Raw genomic sequence first — 22,172 nt, 5'->3', positions numbered from 1 at the left:
TTAATCTAAAAAATCAACAAACCATATTGATGTGTTTCTTTTTAAAGTTAATTTTTATTGGAGTATAGTTAATTTACAATGTTGTGTTAGTTTCTGTTGTATAGCACAGTGAACCAGTTATACATGTATCCACTCTTTTTCAGATTCTATTCCCATACAGGTCAGTTCAGAGTGTTGAGTAGAGTTCTCTGTATAGTAGGTTTTTATTAGTTGTCTATTTTATATATAGTAGTGTGTATATGTCAATCTCAGTCTCCCAATTTATCCCTCCCTCCTCCTTCCCATCTTGGTAACCATAGGTTTGTTTTCTACATCTGTGACCTACTTCTGTTCTATAAAAAGGTTCATTTGTACCATTTTTTAAAATTCCACATATAAGCGATATCATATGATTGATGTGTTTCTGATCACAAAATTACTTACTACAAAAAAAAACTGCTTACAAGACCCTTGTTGACATTTTAATAGTAACTGGTTTAATATATTGGAAGGGAAGCCAATTTTATATTCAGACCAAGAAAAGAAGTAAATAGGCCAATACAATTCATTAGCGGTATATTTTATACCTACACTACAAAAAATGATGGCACGTACTTAACATTCTCTTAGTATGATCTTTTATACAAATCTTAGATCTTGTGTTTTTAATAAACTTTCCTTTCCCAGTGAAGACATTATGTTGGTAGACTTCTACTGAAGTTGGAGAACTGCTGCACTGTCAGTAATCCCAACTGCAGTCTTAAAATTAATAAACATACTCCAGTGTCCACTGATCCACAGCATTTTTTTTTTCAACAGCCGCTGCTCATCATAAAGGGACACAGAGTGATTCCACCCAGCCAGCACCTCACCTAACTTGGTCGGGCACCAGCTGGGATAAAAGCTCTGTATATTTATTATGGCATCTGGAGAGTTACTTCACAGCGCGTTGTCACCCTGGCCCAAGGGCATGCACCTACTTCCCAGGTGGACTGTGTCTCTCCACACTGTCCCACTTTTCTTGTTGCTTGTACAAAAGGTCAGAAGACCAAAAACAAACAGAGGAGGGGAAAGAGGAACACAGACACCGAACACAACGTCTTTATTTCAGCGCTTTCTTATAGGCGGTGGTTGTTTACTTCAACACCTGAGGACACCATGGCTCTTTTGCATGTCGCAACTAACATGGATCTGGATATACTGTCAAAAAATGACACCACAACCCTCACTGCTATGCTATTTTTATTTTATTTTATTTTATTTTTAAACTTTACAATATTGTATTAGTTTTGCCAAATATCGAAATGAATCCACCACAGGTAATGGGAACGCGGGTATGCTATTTTTTAAAAGGAGAAAGTGCCTGTTTTTTGAGGCACAGAGCAAGAGCTCTTTCCATTGATTTCCGCAGAAATTTCTGCATAAAATCCATATACTTGCTGTGGGTGCCACTCCAGACCATTGGAATTTAACCTCTCCCTTAATTTCTATGTGTGTATGTTTTTCAACTGACTTACCTTCCAAATTGTGACAGCATAACCCAGGAATGGGCTTTCTAAGTGGCTCAGTGGTAAAGAACCTGCCTGCCAACCCAGGAGACACAGGTTCCATCACTGGGTGGGGAAGATCCCCTGGAGAAGGGAATGGCAACCCACTCCAATATTCTTGCCTGGGAAATTCTATGGAAAGAGGAGCCTAGCAAGCTGCAGTCCATGGGATCACAAAGAGTTGGACATGGCTTAGCGATTAAACAACAAAGCCTAGAAATAAGTGGTATTTTAGGCCTTTTTGTATGCTTGAGTTTTCCATTTGTATTGAATGAAATGGGAGTAATAAAGTGTACATATGCTTTATTCTAGGGACATCTTTAATACTATAAAATACTTTGAATAACCTATGTTATGCCTTCAAAAAATCAAGTCTACTTGTTTTCACCATATCCTGTATTATTTTCTGGATTTGGGAACTCAGAGTGCTAACCTTTTAACACATTAGAAGAAATAAGCAGCATAAACAGAACAGAGTCAGTCCTACCTATGTATCTGATGGTATAATGGGGAAAAATGGTACTGTGGACATATGTACTTGTACAGTGGCCAGAAACATAGATTTAGGAGGCTAAACTAGGTGGTGCCAAATTCTGGCTCTGCCACGTGGGGATTGTTCAACTTTGGGCAAACTGCCCTCTTAGTCTAAATTTGTAAAAGGGGATCCAAAAGAAATGTGTCATTGTAAACATTCAACAATACACACACGTGTGTATAAATGTATATGTATATATAGGAATATGGACTTCCCTGGGGGCCCAGTGGTAAAGAATCCACCTGCCAATGCAGGAGACACAGCAGACCTTGGTATAATCCCTGAGTCAGGAAGATCCCTTGGAGAAGGAAATGGCAACCTATTCCAGTATTCTTGCCTGGAGAATCCCATGGACAGAGGAGCCTGATGAGCTGAAGTCAGTGGGGTTGCAAAAGAGTCACACACAACTTAAGGACTAAACAACAGCAATGTATATGAATATATACATGACTTTTTGTTTTAATACTAACACACACATTCTTATATGTATCAATGAAAGTGAAAGTCCATGGACTATACAGTCCATGGAATTCTCTAGGCCAAAATACTGGAGTGGGTAGCCTTTCCCTTCTCCAGGGGATCTTCCCAACCCAGAGATTGAACCCAGGTCTCCTGCTTTGCAGGCAGATTCTTTACCAGCTGAGCCACAAGGAAAGCCCAAGTATACTGAAATGGTTAGCCTATCCCTTCTCCAGCGGATCTTCCCAACCCAGGAATCGAACCGGGGTCTCCTGCATTGCAGGGAGATTCTTTACCAACTGAGCTATCAGGAAAGCTCATATCTATCAATACTTGGCATTAAACATTGTGCATGATCCATAGTAATCAATAAAATAGTATCTGTTGTTATTTTTATTATCTACCAGCTTAAAGACTTCCATAGTGGAAGCACATTTATATATACTCATACATAACAGCAAACTATATTTTGCCTTCCCCAGATGAAAAGATATAATTTAGCTATAGTATTGTGTTGGTCAAAACGTTTGTTAGGGTTTTCTGTAACATCTTAAGGAAAAACCAAATGATCTTTTTGGCCAATCCAATATTTGCTTATACCGGAAGCACAGAAAGCAATGACAATTTTTGGAATTAAACCCTGAAGCATTGATATTGTGCTGTGATAAAAGATGGCTAGTCGTGTAGGTAGTAGAAGAACGTCCAACAGTAAACTATTTATATGATGGTTAGTGTTGCACAAAATCACAAAAAGATCTTGTATTTGTGTGCAATTAATCATAGACTACTTTCTTAATAGTGTTTCTATTTTTGTTTTAAACTACTATTTAAATCATTTATTGTCACTTATCTCTTCATCACGTGTGATCTTGCCTCCCAAAATAGATTATGTCACCTGTATTGGGTTGGCCAGTGCTTTCCAGGTACTTAATGACTTAATTTTTCCTTTAAATATGTCCATTTGAAATGCTGAAGAATGCAGTGTGACTGCTTTCACTTCAGTGGAAATCAGTTTACTAACCTGCAAAATGAGAGAACAGGGTCAGATAGCCTCTAGGGTCCTTTCCCACTCTAGGCATACCATGATTTCATGTTCATTGAGGTAGAACACTTCAAATGTGGATTTGCTCCAACTGTTAGCCAGTTGTGCTGCCCACTGAAAATTATAGAAATATTTCACCAAGTTATTCCTGGAGTCAAACAGCATGTTTTGAGGATAGGCCGTAATGTGACTGTGATCGCAGAAAATGGCCACGGTTAGAATGGCACGGGGACAGCTGCCCCTAACATGCTACTTGGGAAACCTAGCAACAAACAGCAATGTGATTGCTTAGCAGGAAAACTGAGGACAATATTCCCAGTATGAAAAACCTAATTATGCTGAAACCAGAGCCAAAGATTCGGGTCCTCACCTGGAGGGAACTCATAAGTCTTTCATTCAGCAGAGCTTCATTTTTAATAATGTTCTTCTCCCTTTAAAAGGGGAATAGTATCTATTTTATCATCAAATGACACCAGATTGTGGAGGTGTGCTAACACCATGCAGGATCGCATATCAGATGCTCATATTTCTGTTGAACACTAAGAATCTTTATTACTCTTGATAGGTTTATAGTTAGGAATTTGTAAACTGTCTTTGTAAATACAGAGATATGTATGTTTCGGTGCCAAGGTATTAACCAGTGTACTCTCATCCAGTATTGAGGAGGCACAGTCAAGGTGATGAACAGATTATATTAGGGATGCATATAAGTAACTCCTTCCTGGAAACTGACGCCTCTGTTGTTGTCACAGTAACCCGAAGGTTCTACTGCTTGCCCATTATGCGGAACCACATTTCACAAGGAATGAATGGTCCATCGAGCCCTGCATTAGAACCGTTGGGGGACTGTTAAAAACACAGCTTCCATAACTTACTCCTGGTTCCCTGACTTGAGATGTCTTGGAATGAGGCTATTTGAATAAACTCCTCAGGTAATTCTGATGATACATAAAGTTTGAGAACCCTTGACATGGACAGAGTGACTCGTCAAAATCATGGTATGGCCATGTCGCTGTTCTACCTAAATTCTTAATTGGCTCCACTAAGGCACAGAAGCAAATGGAAATTTTTTTCACCTGTCAAATACAGCTTTCATGATACCACCTTTGCGTAGGTCTCTGGGTTTTTCTCTCTTTAACATCTGCTGTGTGCTTAAAATTGCAGCAACAAAGGACAGAGCATGCCACTTCTCGCCTTCTTATCTGTGTCCACTAGATTGTCTATCTGGACTGTTCTGTCCATCTTTCTTTCATTTCAGATTCCCTCTATTTGGAATGCTCTTTTAAGTCATCACCAGTAATGCTCTTTCTCTGAATAGATTGGTCTTATATTGAATTATAAATGTAATGTTCTTTTTCTGTCCAACTTAACCTACTTGACCATGACATGCCTTCAGAACACAGGATGAATGTGTGAGTGAGTTTGGCTGCAAGCCACAAAACTCAACTCTGAATAAATGAGTCAAGTGAAAAAGGAAGCATTGGTAAGATGGCTAGGAGATAAAAGGGAGGTTTGTCCACTACACTTAGGAAGGACAGACACCAGAGAGGCTGCAGATCCCAGTCACAGGAACTCCTGCTCAGGCCAAGAGAGGGCACTGAGGGCTGCAAAGTAGACACATGACTGGTGGCCCCACCAAAGTCACATGAGATGAAGAAAAGTCAGTTCCTCCAAAGGAAGAGGATGTGGTACTGTCACTGAACGAGGTGAGGAGATGCTTGACAGACAAAAACAGTAGCTCCCACTCCACTGAGTCTTGCTCCTGATTGTGTCCTCAGTGTCTCGTGAGGACCTAGACACATGGTAGACTCTCCTTGGATGTTTGCTGGATAAATGAAGCCGGAGACAACTAACATTTATTCACAGTACCTTCCAGGCAATGAGCAAGAGTTTCAATGTCATTGAATTCCACCTCTTAGAACAGTTCTACAAGTAAACATTATCTGTGTTTTCCAGATGAGGAAATGAAAACCAAAGAAGTGACTTGCCAAGATCACTCAGTTAGCAAGAGAAAAATCTAGGATCTTGAACATGTCCTGTACTGCCTTCCCCTGCTGCTGCTGCTGCTGCTAAGTCACTTCAGTCATGTCTGACTCTGTGTGACCCCAGAGGCGGCAGCCCACCAGGCTCCCCAATCCCTGGGATTCTCCAGGCAAGAACACTGGAGTGGGTTGCCATTTCCTTCTCCAATGCATGAAAGTGAAAAGTGAAAGTGAAGTCGCTCAGTCGTATCTGACTCCTAGCGACCCCATGGACTGCAGCCTACCAGGCTCCTCTGTCCATGGGATTTGCCAGGCAAGAGTACTAGAGTGGGTTGCCATTGCCTTCTCCACCTTCCCCTAGTGAGAAATATATAATGCTTTTTCTCCATAAGAAGTAGTAAGGACCATGCCTTGTCCCAGTAATATCCTTGTGTAGTTAACAGTGTCTTAGAGATGCCTTCATGTTATCCTACGGAACGCCAGTATGGTATAGTGGTTAAGTTCATAGGTACTGAGAGTCAGATTTCCTGGATTGGACTCTATGCTCTGCTTTTTGCCATCAGTGTGATCTGATGCAAGTTTTTAGCCTTTTGTACCTCTATTTCTGCAGAAAATCAGGATGATAAAATAAGTCACTTATGTTGTTGTGTTATTATGAAGATTAAATTAGGTAACATACACAAATCACTTAGATTAATACCTGATACATAGTTATAGGCTAAAAAGTTTTGCTTTGTCTCCTTATTACTGCATTGCCTTCCACAGTATGTATGTATCATAATATTCCATCATTCCCCATGGAAATTTTGTGCCTGCATCTTTTGATATTATGGACAATGCTTCAGGGAACATTTCTGTTTGTGCTTTCTTGTGCACATTTGTCCACATGTTGGTTCAAGGATTTGAATTGTTGAGTTTAAGGATATTTGTATGTTAAAATGATTAATTTTTACCTATTGCAGTTCAATATATCAAAACAATAGATCATGCAGTAAAATTATCTCTTTCCATTCCAATTCCTCAGTAATTAGTTCCCTCTCTCAAGGCATCCACACTTATTCATTTCTTGTGTATATTTTAAAAAAATCGATATGTTTATATCAGTCCACATATGTGTGCATATGTATGTGTGTGTGTGTGTATGCCTAAAGACATTTGAAATAGATAAATGATAGTATTCAGTACATATAATGGTGCTCCTAAAGTCTTTTTCACACAGTAATACATGTTGGAGTGCTTCCTTTGAGGAGCGTTATAGAAGTGCTTTTCCTTCTATTTTTCTTTTCTTTTTTGGTCACACCATGCTACTTGTAGGATCTTAGTTCCCCAACCAAGGATTGGTCATCACAGTGAAAGCACCAAGTCCTAACCTCTGGACCACCAGGGAAGTCCTGTTGTTGTTCTTCATGACTGCATAGTATTCCATTGTAAAATGTACGATAGTGTATTTACTCGTCATTTATTGGTGAACTTTCAAAGTATTTCCTGTATTTTGCTATTACAAATAATACTGTAATAAACATCCATGTCATTTCACCTACATGCATTTTTTAAATTAAATACTGCAAGCAGGCCTAAAAATAGCAAGGTCCACATTTTTAAATGTTGTTTTATCTGTTTGTTAATTGTTAAGTAAATGTACCATACTTTCTGAAAATATTTTCCTATTATGGACATTTATGTTTCTAAGTTTTTGGTACTAACAACAAACTGCAAAGAATATATACATGTCACACACTGCTGTGTTTAAAGTGGATAACCAACAAGGACCTACCATATAGTACAGGGATCTCTGTTCAGTGTTACGTGGCAGCTTGGATGGGAGAGGAGTTTGGAAGAGAATGGATACATGTATATGTATGGTTGAGTCCCTTTGCTGTCCACCTAAAACTATCACAACAACATTGTTAATTGCCTATACTCCAATATCAAATAAATAAAATCTATAACAAAAATTTTACCAAAAAAATGAGTATAGACATGTCTTTCTCATATCAACACCACTTGAAATTGTAAGTTCATTTCTTTTCATCACTCCTACAAAAAAATAGATAAGTAAATCATGTATTTTTCCTGGCAATTGTATTCTCATTTTAGGTTTACTAAAAGATTCTCAGACTTCTTGATACCAGAGATGTTGATTATAGGGCTGTCAAATTTCTTTTTAGTAATGTATGCTTCTGATCCCTTTCAGGGCCTAGAGTCTAGATTATAAATTTATTCTCTGCCTAATTCCATCATCATCATTACTGTCCATTTTATGTTTATTAAGAACCTTATAAATAGTATCAGCTGTTTAATTGTCATCTATCCTCCCAGGTCCCAGTTTCCTGCCTTAATTTATCTAATGTTTGTCTTATTCTTTTCTAAGATTCTCAGTGTTTCTCATCTCTACATAAGTGCCTTAGTGAAAAGCACAAATAAAAGATCTAGGATTAAAATATTAATCTGCCACATAATTTCTGTGTACCCTTTGCTAAGTTAAATTCTAAGAGCCTATAAAATGGGACAAATAATATCTACCTTGTGATATTAGTATTGAATTACAGTCACCAAACTAAGATGTGAGGTTTGAATTAGAGGGAGTTGAAAGTAATGTGTGTTGGTAGAAAGTGTTCAAACAGAGCAAAAAGTCATGTATAAAGTCCCTGAGATCAGAAACAGCTTTCTGACCATCCCAGTCAAGGAACGGAAAGAAGTACAGAAATTTAGGACCATACAGAATAAGGGAGAGAGTGAAAGGAGATGGGAGCCAAAATGGTTATTTTGGGAGGCCCTATTGTGGGCCGACCCAATTTCTTCATCTTCTTTCCTGATAAGGATCCCCTAACTGTATTGCTCAGATAACTGAAGTGCCAAGCCCTATGGAGTATATTATGAGTTTAAGCCAGTTAGAATACCCTCATGGTCCTCTGCTAGTGACTGGTTTAAGAATGGTCATGGGGCCCAGTTTGAACCAATAAGATATAAGGGGAAGTCTACAGAAGGCACCTGGGAAATGTTTTCTTCCCACTTAAAAGGAGAAGGAGCTAGAAGAAGGAAACTCTATCTTTCCTTTCTGTTTTTAGAGATTGTTGTGTGTAGATGCGGTTATTGGAGCACTTCCTGCCATCTTTCAGCATGAGGAAGACACTACTGACACGGGATGGCAAAGGGCTGAGACCTTGAAGACATCTTTCAACTGCTGAGCCAGCTCTGGAACTGCTTTTCTGTGGACTGATTTACATATTAGATAATAAATATCTTTATTGATTAAGGCGCCTTCTGTTGAATTTCTATTCCCTGTTGCAGAGGTATTCTACTGATTATAGTTACTGAAGGAGTAAGATCATGGAGAGCTTTGAAGATCATGCTAAGGATTTGAAATGTAATCCTAAGGGTTATGGAGAGCCATATAAGTCTTTTGAGCATGGGGTGACATAAGATACTTGCTTTCCAGAAGGTCACTTTAATTGCGATGTGGATAAGAGATTGGACAGTGGCAATAGGGGATGCAGGTGGATCCACTTCTCCAGGGGATCCCAGCCCAGGGATCGAACCCAAGTCTCTTGTATCACAGGCGGATTCTTTACCATCTGAGCCATCAGGGAAGCCCGGAACATATAGCGACTACTGCATCAGGTCACACGAGAATACAATGATTTAAAGTAGGTGGTGACTAGCCATGGGAATAGAGAAAAAAAGGAAAGAATTCAATAACTATTGAGAGATTTACTGGAAGCAGAATCATGATTGGGATTGATTCAATGTAAATGAAGAAGAGGAAGCAATTAAAGGTGGCTCCCAGGTATCTGGACTGAGCTACTAGGTAGATTGTGGTGCCATTTACTAAGAGAGGAATAAACAGCTGGAGGTGAGTGCGTTACTGTCCACATTGAGCTGAAGCTGTCTGAAGCAATGGGCTGATTATGTCGCATAAGCAGTTGGACATATAAGTGCCTAGAGTAAAGATAAAGACTTTGCCACCTAGATGGTAGCAGAATGGATGTGATTTTTTAGATTCTTTTTTTTTTTTTTTTTTTTAAACTTTACATAATTATATTAGTTTTGCCAAATATGATCAGAAGGGGGAAGATCCCAAGACAGAATCCTACCATCTCCAGCACTTAGGTTTCCAATGGAGCAGGGGAGGCCAGAGAAGACTGAGAGAGAACAGCCAGAAAGAGAGAAGAAAGCCAAAACATGTTTCTCCAAGGAGGCGGAAGCCAACACTGACAAATATGGGTGAGAGGTGAAGCAAGAAAGGGACTAAAATGAGCCACATAAAGGCTACCCACTGGTGACCTTGGTAATGAAGTAGTTTTCAGACAGATGACGGTAGAGCGGCGGTCAGTTCAGAACCCAGGTTGAACTGCATTAGGAGGTAACTAAGAAACAAAGACATAAAAAAGCAGAGAATCTGGTCAACAAGACAGGACAGGAGCTGAGGGGCATGTGGGAATCAAAGGAGGGTTTTTTTCTTTTACAGAAAACAATAGTTATCTTTCCTTCACTCCTGTATCCATTTTTCTCAGCAAGCCCTTTTAGGTTTCTGTCAAAATATATCCCAAACCTGTCCATCTCTCACCTACTACCCAGAGAAGCCCCTGGTTCTGCCACTATTATCCTCACTTGGACTCATTCAGTAGCCTCCTAACTGGTTTCTCTGCTTCCATTCTTATTTTGCTTTTGTCTTTTCCAAACCACACAGGAGTCAGAGTACTCAAACGTGGCACCTGGAATAAAACCCGGATTCTCGGTCCTGGCCTGAAAGATTGAGTATGATTAGGCCTGACTCCCATCTCATCTCATCCTATTTACACTCCTAGCCCCCCATGCTCCAGCTCCACACCCTTCTTTCTGGGCGGGTTGTTGTTGTTCTTGCCTGGTTCACCATTCCCAGAGCTTAGCAAATTTCTCCCTAAATCTTGGAGTGTTTGACTCCTTTTCATTATTCATGACTCTACTCAAATATCACCGAAACCAAAAAGTTTTCCCTGACCTTATGCTCACTGCCCCAATCTTCATTCCCAGTTCTATCTTCCTCTTGACTCTTATTATCTGAAATGAACAAGTTCATTTATTTATTTATTTGTTGACTCCTTATATCGTCTCATTAAAAGTAAAATATGGGTAAAACTGGATGAAGTGTATAAGATTATTGTTTATTATTGTATGTGTGTATTGCATATGCATACTATGTATTACTATGGATTCTCTTTTAATAATAAGAATATGAATCTATAATTGTTGCTGTTGCGTGGGTGCTTAGTTGTGTCCGACTCTTTGCAATCCTATGCACTGTAGCTCACCTGGCTTCTCTGTCCATGGGATTTTTCCAGCCAAGAATACTGGAGTGGGTTGCTATTTCCTACTCCAGGGGATCTTCCCGACCCAGGGATGGAACCCGGCATCTCTTGCCTCTCCTACATTGGCAGGAGGATTCTTTAGCAAATGCGCCACCTGGGAAGCCCTGAATCTATGATTATCTTCCCCCAAAATGTTTTTTAAGTAAGTTCTGTGAGAACTGGGATTTTTGCTTGTTGGAAACTGTGTCCCCATCACCAAAACGGAGTCTGTCACGCAGTGGGCACTGAATAAGTTTTATTAAATGCGTGAATTAATAACTGATGTATTTGTTCATAAATATTCAAAAGAGGATGGAGAGGGAGTACAAACAACAGCAGGCGATCCTAAAGTGAGGAAACTGGGCGGGGAGCGGGCAGCAGAGGTTGGGGAGGAGGGGCGGTTGCGGTGTTGGGGGAGGGGACGCTCCTAGAATTTAGCGCTGGAATCCCTTTCCTAGAGTTGGGACTCAATTCAGCTCCAAGAACTCTTCCCACTACTGCTTGCTACCTCTCCATTTATGGAGTGTTGATTAGATGACGGAAGTAGTGATTAGCACTTTCTTAGGAGACGCTCGTAGATCCTCTCTGTGACTACAGCAGTAATCATCACATTGCAAGACCGAGAGGACCATCACCTTACAAGTGGGTGTTCTCCGATTGCGTTCAGGCAAGACCACGCCCGCACTTTCATACACTCGCTCTAGTGGTTCGGAAGGAGGAGTCGTGCGATTGCCGCCGCTGTTCACCGCCAGCCCAGGTCCTCGGCTCTGCAGTTGAGGTGTCAGATTTCAATCCTCCAGGGCCGGGGGACGGCTGGCGTGCACCGTGCGCCCCGCCGCCGCCGCCTCCCAGCCTACACTCGGGCAGCGAGTGGTGGGAGGTTCACTCCGAACGCGGCCGCGCACTCGGCCTGCCCTAGACCCAGGCTGGGCGCCGCGACCGAGGCTGCTCCTCGGCTGCGCAGGCTGTGCGCGCGGGGAGGCGGCGATCGCAGCTGGGCCGGGACTTCCTTCCTCCACCGCAGGACAACAAAACAAGCCGGCCGCAGGCACCGAGCTCTTGGCGACCGTCTGGGGCAGGAGGCGCAGGGATGGGCTCCGTGCTGAGCAGCGATAGCGGGAAATCCGCGCCCGCCTCGGCCACCCCGCGGGCCTTGGAGCGCCGGGGGGACCCCGAGCTGCCCGTCACGTCTTTCGACTGTTCTGTGTGCCTGGAGGTGTTGCACCACCCTGTTCGGACCCGCTGTGGCCACGTGTAAGTGCCAGGGGAGCTGGGTTTGCGCCACCCCGCCCTGGGTCGGGGGTGGCGGTGGGTGGGTGATGCTAGAGGAGCAGTGAGGATGGGGAATTGAGATGACAGCACTTGGAGGAGACTGATGCGAGGAGAGACCTGGACCCGTCGAGGGCGGACCACTGGGAAAGTGCCCAGTCGGAAAGTGACACAGGATTTCAGGGAGGGGAGAAACACCAACCGGCGGGTCTTGCAGCGCCCCCGAGAGACACCTCCTCCGGCAGCCCAGGTGCACAGCCCCCGGGATGTGGATCCAGGGCTGGCGAGCAGAGGAGGGTGCGCAGGGCTGGAGGAGCGGCACGCGCCGGGACCCCAGGCGGGGGCTCGGCTGATCGCAGTGGCCGCTCCCCTCGGTTAATCGTGCGGCGCTTCCCTCTCCGCCGGGAGCCGGGGTTGGTTTTGTTTTGCTCGCTCTGTGCACGTGTGGTCCAGAACGCCTGCCGAGGCTGGTCTGTTGAGCAGGCAAGGATCTGTGCAAAGTGTCAGGTCTCTCAAAGAACCGTCAGATTGGATCGTCCAAGTGACTTTCTGTGGCCTTTAGAGTTTAACCAGCCGCCAGGGTGGGGTCTGGGGCTTGAATATTACCCCCAAGCCTGTGAATGCAGCCTTTTAAAGCCCAGTCACTCGAGTGACGGAGGTTGCTGACTACCTGCGTTGCGCACCGCCCCTTCACACGGTAGGAAGTAGGGATAAAAATAACTGTCTTAAAAACCACATACACGCTTTGTAACGAAAACGCTCTGGGAGCGCACAGCTGTGGTCGTTTCTAGGAAGAGTTTAAAAACAAAATCCCTGTATAAAATTGGCACCTCCTTAACGTGTGCCCGAGTAACTAGTAGTTGGGGGTTGGGTCTGTGAGTTTGTGTTCTGTTCGTTTAAAAAGCTTTCTTCCGGTGGATGCATTGGGTTTGTGACTGGGCGTGTGGGTAAGATTGGCGGGGGGCGGGCGGGGCAGGAGATTTCATAGAGCCTGAGTGAAAACCCATTTAATGTCTTCTTTGGATCACCGACTAGTTTGATGAAGCTCCGAGGCAGTAAGTGCTTTTTTGGCTTACCGGGGAAAAAAGAAGTGTCATAAATTATGAATGCAAGTGCACAAAACGTCTTTAAAAGGACTTAGATGGTCCTTGACACCTATAGCCTAGCATCTGAGAAACAGTTTTCAACTCCGAAAAGCCCAGCAGAGAGCCAGGAGAAAAATCTGCCCTCCACACAGTGTTCAAAGCAAGAGTGCCCCTGGGCATTATTTTGTGGCTGTATTTTCAGGGCCTGTCGTTTCAGCTTTGTACTTTAAATTCAAGGCTAATTTACCTCCTGTCTGATACCTGATGTAGTTTCCTGGCCGTCCACATTGACATAATTCCCCCGAGGTCAAGATAGAAGCCAAGATGTTATTGTGTCCTGTATGAAATATATTGATTAGTTCAGAGCAGTAATAACCCTCAGGATAATTACATTTAGTCTGTATAGCTCAGCGGTAAAGAACCTGCCTGCCAATGCAGAAAACCTTAGAGACGCGGGTTCGATCCCTAGTCTGTACCAGAGTTAAAGCTTTTCGGTTGCTGGGAACACACACCGTGGACACCGAGTCTGGACAACTTTCTTTTGTAGGACTGAACCGGGCAGCATTGCTATTGGAGATTGTTATCTGATGGTTTCCCCTAGTTCGGATTTTTGAATGCTGCAGCTTAGTATGTGCAGTGTTTTGCTTCTGCTAAAGGGTAATAAAAACTTGTGAAATGTTAAATCCTGTGTTTAATCTTTTTCTTTGTTAAAGTGAATAGGAAACCAGCAACTGGAAAAAAAAAAAGCCATGAAGTAGCACAAGGGCTGGACAAATCGCCTTCCCTCACTTTATTGTTCTTTGTTTTGACAAAGCTATGTCCATTGTTCTGGCTGTGGGTGCAATTTCCATATTCCTACTTGTGGCAAATGTACTTGGGCCTCTTCCACTTTGTCAGTGTTAACTAGAGTCCCTTCTGCTCTGGAGATGGTGAGTCCGCCTAACACCATTTGTACTTCCTAAATGAATTACTCTCTTCCATTGAACTTAAATTGGAAAATGAGGAAATGAAATGAAACTGCTATATTATCCCAGACTTAAGCTAATTTCCAAACTTATTAAACTAGGTTGTTTATGCTAATTTCGGTTTATAAACCAGTTTCAAGTTGAGCAAATATAATATGGCAACAATGCCTTGAATGAATATGTATGTATCTACTGTGATGGAGTGAAAGAGTGAGCTTGATAGAAAGCAGAATTTGAAGTTCTATCTGCAGTGAACAGCTGTGTAATCAGCACTCTGCTTAATCTTTTTGAATCTTAGTTTCTTCGTTTGTAAAATGAGATGAGTCATGAAATTTCTACAAGTATTAAAAATGTAAAAGTAGCCCGTAATACTCAAAACATAGTTGGTTTTTTTAATTGGAGTATAGTTGATTTACAATGTTGTGTTAGTTTCAGGTGTCAAAACATAGTTTCTGTTTCCCTCAAAGTCATTCCATAAAGCAAGCAAAAACCCAGTTATGGGTTTTCTCATCTCCGGATTTCTTTCGGAATCAAACTGGGCCACAAGAAGATAAATCTGTGACATTTCCAAGATGTTCCAGATAGTCTTACTCTTAGCTTACTTCTTTCTTCCTTCGGTGGGCTTTAAGAAGTTCCATTTTAATGTTCTGATGCCATTTGTATGGCCCTATCAGTTGTAAAAATAGATTTGGAGGCTGAGACTTCCTACCTCTGCCTCATCTTCTGCTGTCAGTGAGCTGGGGAAAGAGATGAGTGGAAACTGTATATGTGAAACTAAAAGGGAATCTGATTTAACATTTAAAAGAAATATTCAGAGAAATTTGATATGGTAGATACAGAGGGAGACAAAAGTGGAAGATAGATGAAGGGGGCCCAGGAGGAAGTTAATGACCTCATGATTAGGCCTGTTGAATGTATAGTAGTCTCATAGGCAGACATCTAAAAAGTGTCCTGGGACTTCCCTGGTGGTCCAGTGGCTAAGACTCTGAGCTCCCAAAGCAAGGGATCCAAGTTCGATCCCTGGTAGGGGAACTAATACCCCAACTAAGAGTTTGCATGCTGTAAATTTAAGATTTTGTATGCTGTAACTAAGACCTGGTGCAGGCAAATAAGTAAATAAATACAAGATGCTTTTGAACTGTGGTGTTGGAGAATACTTGAGATTTCCTTGGACTGCAAGGAGATCAAACCAGTCCATCCTAAAGGAAATAAGTCCTCAATATCCATTGGAAGGACTGATGCTGAATACTGAAGCTCCAATAGTTTGGCCACCTGATGTGAAGAACCGACTCATTGGAAAAGACCCTAATGCTGGGAAAGATTGAGGGCAGGGAGATAAGGGGGCGACAGAGGATGAGATGGTTGGATGGCATCAGCAACTCAATGGACATGAATTAGAGCAAACTATCCAGGAGATAGCGGAGGACAGAGGAGCCTGTCAACAATGGTGTCGAAAAGAGTCGGACATGACTGAGTGACTAAGCATAGCACGCAGCACAGCATAATTGCTATGTAACATTAGTTTCAGGTATATAACATGATGATTTGATTTTTGTAAATACTGCAAATTGATCACCACACAAAGTCTAACATCTGTCAGAATATATGCTTAACAAAATTTGTCTTTCTCATGATGATTAACTTTTAAGATCTACTCTCTTGGTATCTTTCAGCAATCCAGCATCATTAACTATAGTCACCATGTTCTATATTCTCTCCTATGACTTACTTATTTTGTAGCTCAAAGTTTGTACCTTTTAGACTTCCCTGATCATCCAGAGTTTAAGACTTGGTGCTTTCACTGCAGGAGGTACCCATTGGATCCCTGGTCGGATAACTAAGACCCCACATGCTGCAGAGCAACTAAAAGCCTGTCCAGGGCAACTCCTGAGCCTGTGCGCCCCAACTAGAGAATCCATGTGCCACGACAAAGATCCCACATGCCGGCAACTATGACTCCATGTGGCCAAAGAAATAAATATTTTTTTAAATCACTAAAAATTATTTTAGAAAAGAAGTATTTTTCAGGGAAGAGGGACCCACGTATTCCATGCTGCTTTAAAAGGCAAGTGCATGAAGGCTGGGAATTGACCACTGGGTTTACTAAATGTGGAGGCTATGGGTGGCCTTGTGAAGAGTAGTTTAAGTGGGATGTGGGCTCCAAAACTAATTGGAGTGGGTTCTCAAGGGATCAGAGAAGCAAGTGAGAGATGGGGAGTATCAAAAGCCCTTTCATGGAGTTGGGAGGCAAAGGGAGGAGAGGGATTGGAGCAATCACTGGAAAAAGATGGGGGATCAAGAACATCTTCTTTTAAAAAAAATAATGGAATGTTTTGTGTGCTGATGGAAATGAACCAATAGTGAGGGAAATTTTGATTCACAGTAGAGAAGAGAGAATTGCAGAGCTATGATTTTCAATGGGGGAGCTGGCTTTAGGTAGAGGAATGGACAGTTCATCAGTATAAGAGGATGTAGAATATTAAATGGGCACAGATACAGGTGGTTAAATTGAAGTGCTGGGAGGTCGTGGAAGTTTTCCATGTGATTGCAGATTATCACTGATGTAATATTTGACCTGTGATTTGATTTTTTTTAATTGAACTGTAGTTGCTGTACAATATTCTGTGTTACAGATGTATGATATAGTCATTCATAATTTTTAAAGGACACTTCATGGGAAATAGATGGGGAAACAGTGGAAACAGTGTCAGACTTTATTTTTTGGGCTCCAAAATCACTGCAGATGGTGACTGCAGCCATGAAATTAAAAGACGCTTACTCTTTGGAAGAAAAGTTATGACCAACGTAGATAGCATATTGAAAAGCAAAGACTTTATTTTGCCAACAGAGGTCCGTCTAGTCAAGGCTATGGTTTTTCCAGTGGTCATGTATGGATATGAGAGTTGGACCGTGAAGAAGGCTGAGTGCTGAAGAATTGATGCTTTTGAACTGTGGTGTTGGAGAAGACTCTTGAGAGTCCCTTGGACTGCAAGGAGATCCAACCAGTCCATTCTGAAGGAGATCAGCCCTGGGATTTCTTTGGAAGGAATGATGCTAAAGCTGAAACTCCAGTACTTTGGCCACCTCATGTGAAGAGTTGACTCATTGGAAAAGTCTCTGATGCTGGGAGGGATTGGGGGCAGGAGGAGAAGGGGACGACAGAGGATGAGATGGCTGGATGGCATCACTGACTCGATGGACGTGAGTCTGAGTGAACTCTGGGAGTTGGTGATGGACAGGGAGGCCTGGCGTGCTGGGATTCATGGGGTCACAAAGAGTCGGACACGACTGAGCGACTGAACTGAACTGATACTCCATTTATAGTTATTATAAAATATTGGCTATATGCCCCATGTTGTATAATACATCTTTGTAGCTTGTTTTATACCTAACAGTTTGTACCTCTTAATCCCCTAATCCTAAATTGCCCCTCCCCCTTCCTTCTCTCCAGTAGTAAGCACTAGTTTGTTTTCTGTATCTGTGAGTCTGCTTTTTTATTCTCTAGCTGTAACTTTTAGGTTCCAGATGTAAGCTGTATCATACAGTATTTGTCTTCCTCTGACTGATTTCACTTAGCATAATGCCCTCTAAGTCCACCCATGGTGCTATAAATATTCCTTTCTTTTTTATGGCTGAGTAGTATTTCATTCCTGAGAAGACAATGGCACCCCACTCCAGTACTCTTGCCTGGAAAATCCCATGGGTGGAGGAACCTGGTGGGCTGCAGTCCATGGGGTTGCACAGAGTTGGACACGACTGAAGCAACTTAGCAGTATTTCATTCATCTTCTACATCCATTCATCTATTGATGAACACTTAGTTTGCTTCCATATCTTGACTATTGTAGATAATGCTGATATGAACATTGGGGTTGTATGTATCTTTTTGAATTTGTGTTTTCATTTTTTTCAGATATATACCCAAGAGTGGAATTACTAGATCGTATGGTAACTCTATTTTTAATTTTTTGAGAAGGTTCCCTACTGTTTTCCACAGTGCCTGCACCAATCTACATTCCCACCAACAGTGTATGAGGCTTCCTTTTTCTCCACATCCTCACCAACATTTGTTATTTGTGCTTTTTGGTGATGCCATTGTGATAGGTGTGAGGTGATAGCATGATTTTCATCTGCATTTCCCTGATGTTCAAGCAATCTTGAGCATCCTTTCATGTGCTTCTTGACCTGTGATTTGATTTTAAGATGAAACTTTGCAGTTTAAACATGAGCCTTTTAAGGCCCCTAATGCTAAAACAAATGTGTATAGAATGCCTCCTCCTTCTAATGTACTTGGGTAAGTAAGCATCACTCAAAATATGATGATTGGGAATGCTCTGGCAACCAGTGGTTAAGACTCTGTGCTTCCAATGCAAAGGCCTTGGGTTTGATCCCTGGTTGGGGAACTAAGATCCCATATGCTGAGCAAAGTGACCAAAAAAAGTGAGGGTCGGGGGGGTAGAATTTGATGATTGGAGTCTTGTACCATCTAGACCCATAACTCTTGAGAGCCGTTGTTCTAATAAAGTAATGCCACTTTCTACATTGCCACTGCTTTAAGTTCCCAAGCTTAGCAAATGTTAAGTATTTTGAATTAATGAGTGACTCTAAGACAAAATTCAAATACTTCTGTGAGCACCACTTTGGACAACCACTTCATAGTGCCAGCCAACTGATGCTATGGAGTTTGAGTCATAGATAGGAGTCCCATGATAGTTATTGAACTCCCTTGCTTTTATAGGTTTATTCGTTTGTGCCTATATTACTGAGAATTTTAGAAAGATGTGATTAAGCTGGCCTGAAATTTACCTCATTTGATGGTTGGGCTGCACGGAGTTTACCTAGCAACATTAGTGTTGTCATAGGCATGATAAATATTAGTGATCTATTAAATTACACATTTTCCAACAAACAGAACTTAAATAATGATGCAGATTGAGTTTTTATGCTGCACGAGATTCTCCATAGAATGTGACCACTGGTCCTGGGTTTTGATCCCTGGGTCAGGAAGATTCCCTGGAGAAGGGAATGGCTACCCACTCCAGTATTCTTGCCTGGAGAATTCCATGGACAGTGGATCCTGGTGGGCTACAGTCCACGGGGTCACAAAGAGTCGGACACGACTGAGTGAATAACACTGGTCCTAGGACCGGCAGCACTACAGAATCTCAGCCCCCAGCTCAGGTCTGCTGAATCTCAATCTGCATTTTCACAAGAGGCCCACATGATTTTTATCCATTTTCGAGTTTGAGAAGTTCAGCCCCAAATAATCCTATTTAACTGACAGTAAGATGCAACAAGTTGAGGACAGTGTTTGAGCATTATAGAGAGGCACCCCTCTAAGATTGTAGGTGAAAGGAAGTAAAATTTTCCTTAGGGGGGTTAAATATAAAAATCAACACATAATGGAGTGTAGATTCAATGTTCTGAAGGCAGTCAATTTTTGGAGGCTAAATGATTTCCAGGATGGAGTAACCTCATTGACTACATAAAAACATTGAAGGTAATTTCAAGGGACAGTGGCTGGGGGCCTGTGCTCTGAGAAGAACAGCACTTGGGCCTGTCCAGGTTGATCCATTCATCAGTGGTAGAAGGGAGACTGGTTGTGTGTGTGTTTATTGCCTTATATTGGAGTTGTTGTTTAGTTGCTAAGTCATGTCCAACTCTTTTGTGACCCCATGGACTATAGCCCACTGGGCTCCTCTGTCCATGGGATTTCCCAGGCAAGAATACTAGAGTGGGTTGCCATTTCCTTCTCCAGGGGATTTTCCTGATCTAGGGATCAACCCACATGTGCATTGGCAGGCAGATTGTTTTCCACTGAGCCACCAGGGAAGCCTTCATCCTCCCTTTGAATAACAATAGAAACTCCCCTTATTCTATTTATATGTTCCCCAAGGGACCGAAGATTTTTTGTTCAGCTTCATATTGGCCTTCCCACAGTGAAGCACCCCAGTGCTGAGAGCATAAAGAAAATGTTAGACCAACCACATGTTGCCAAGGGCTTCTTCCAAAACTGCATTTGGGGATCACCTCTGGCCCCTTATTCTGCCTGTCTAGCCCTGGGCCCCATGGAGTCCCTAACGCATCCTTGCTTCTACTAAGGGTGCAGTTTTCGCTCCTAAGACAGTGGACATAACTTTAATTACCCAAGGTCCTCAGCAACCCTTTCCCCATTTTCCTCCAATACTTTGCCAACTTTTCTGTTGTTTGAGTTTTATTACTAATCACTTAAATTAGAGAAACAGATTAGCAAAGGGGTTAATAAAATATATAATGGGGGTGGGTTGATTAAGTTTCCAGCTGGTTTTAAAGTTCTTAGAGTCATGATTGATGTCATCAGGAGCTGCAAGCTCAACAGAGGGGAGGCAAGTGGTGTGAGTGAGAGAGGAGGGTGGACGCCTACAGAAACAGGCACCAACCCATGTGGCCACTTGGGAACCGAGTCCAGAGCTGCAGGAGACTTAGCTTTTCAAGAGAAGCCAGAACTTTGATTTCATGTGTGAAATCTGATTTTAAAGCAATGACAACTTGGGACTTCCCTGGCGGTCCAGTGGTTAAACTCCACGCTTCTGCTGCAGGAGGCACAGGTCCCATCCTTGATCCAGGAACTAAGATCCCGTGTGCCGCAAGGGGTGGCAAAAAAAAAGAGAGAGAGAGAGAGAGAGAAGCAATGACAACTCATTCAGAATTTTTGAAAACATTAACTCAACCTTTAAAAAAGGGCTGTTGACATCCATCCTCAGCTTTCACCTACATTCTCCTCATTCTGATCATGTCTGTCGTGAGTCATCATAGTCTTATGGAGGAGGAGGACAGACGTGGAAATTCCTTACTTCCTGGGGCTTGTGTTCATTTTCACTTCATGGGTTTTCCCAGAAGGGGTAAAATAGTTATTAGCGAGAACATTGGCCCCTTCCCTGAAAATTCTCCTTGGGTGCATTCCTCATAACCAATTCAGTTGTTTCAATCTGCTGACCATTTACTGAGTAGCTACTACTCAGTGCCTGGGGCTGTGTGGGAGGGACGCTTACAGGACTCTGAATGGTTCTATGCAGTGTGTATTTTTGTGGTTTTCATGCAGTGTTATTACTGAGGCATTTTTTGTTTTGTGGGGTTCTGTTTTTCAGCTTTATTGAGGTAATACAGTACATAATTGTATACAATTTTATAACCACCACGTCAAACAAGATCTAGGACAGTTAGTTCCTTTACCTTAAAACTTCCCTTGAACAGGTACACACTGCTATATATAAAATAGACAAACCACAAGGATCTACAGTATGACAAGGAACAGTATTCAGTATCTTGTAATATAATAGAAAAGAATCTGAAAAAGAATATATATATATATTAATATATAAATATATAGGTATGACTGAATCACTTTGCTGTACACCTGAAGCTAACACAGCAATGTAAATCAACTATATTTCAATTACAAAAAAAAAGACTAAGTGAAAAGACCGAACAACATCAGAAAAAAAAAAACCCTTCGAATCTTTTGCAGTCAATCCACGCCCCGCGTAACACCATCTGCTTTCTGTCACTGAGTTCTGGAATCATACAGTAAATAGTCTTTTGTATTTGACTTCTCTCACTTAGTAACGGGGCATATATTTATTGTCATTTGGTCAATCCTAAACCCTTTGCCTCTGCTTTCCAAATCAATCCTAAATCTGTCTATCCGCTTACACTGTCTACTTTGCTGGTCTGAGCCACACCCTCTCTCTTTTTTAAATAATTGTGTTTATTTATTTTTGGCTCTGCTGGAGTCTTCGTTGCTGTGTGGACTTTTCTCTAGTTGTGATGAATAGGTGCAAGTCTCTAGTTGCGGTGCTCGGGCTTCTCATTGCAGTGGCTTCTCTTGTTGCACAGCACAGGCTCTAGGGCGCACGGACGTTAGTAGTTGCGGCACACGGGCTCAATAGTTGCAGCTCCCAGGCTCTTAAGCACAGTCTCAGTGGTTGTGGCACTTCGGCCTTA

General features: G+C 42.1%; 1 protein-coding gene across 4 annotated transcripts in view; it reads left to right on the top strand.

The window, feature by feature from the left end:
• The window catches only part of RNF125 (ring finger protein 125), a 117,514-nt gene that overhangs the window by 58,206 nt on the left and 37,136 nt on the right, over positions 1–22,172 (top strand). For 3 of the 4 annotated variants that reach the window (XM_086372874.1, XM_086372873.1, XM_086372876.1), the window contains exon 1: positions 11,283–12,125. The exons of the other annotated variant lie outside the window; for it this stretch is intronic. In XM_086372874.1, the coding sequence (XP_086229000.1) occupies positions 11,962–12,125 (164 nt within the window). In that variant the 5' untranslated portion in view covers positions 11,283–11,961. Of the gene's footprint in view, positions 1–11,282; positions 12,126–22,172 lie in introns of those variants that run through there. 4 annotated transcript variants of the gene reach the window in all.

Source organism: Bos grunniens, chromosome 24, assembly GCF_055505025.1.
Source record: "Bos grunniens cultivar Pamir isolate PY7600 chromosome 24, Bosgru_T2T1.0, whole genome shotgun sequence".
Classification (NCBI taxonomy): Eukaryota; Metazoa; Chordata; class Mammalia; order Artiodactyla; family Bovidae; genus Bos; species Bos grunniens.
Note: the sequence above shows the minus strand (reverse complement) of the source record. Positions and strands in the feature narration are given on the sequence as shown.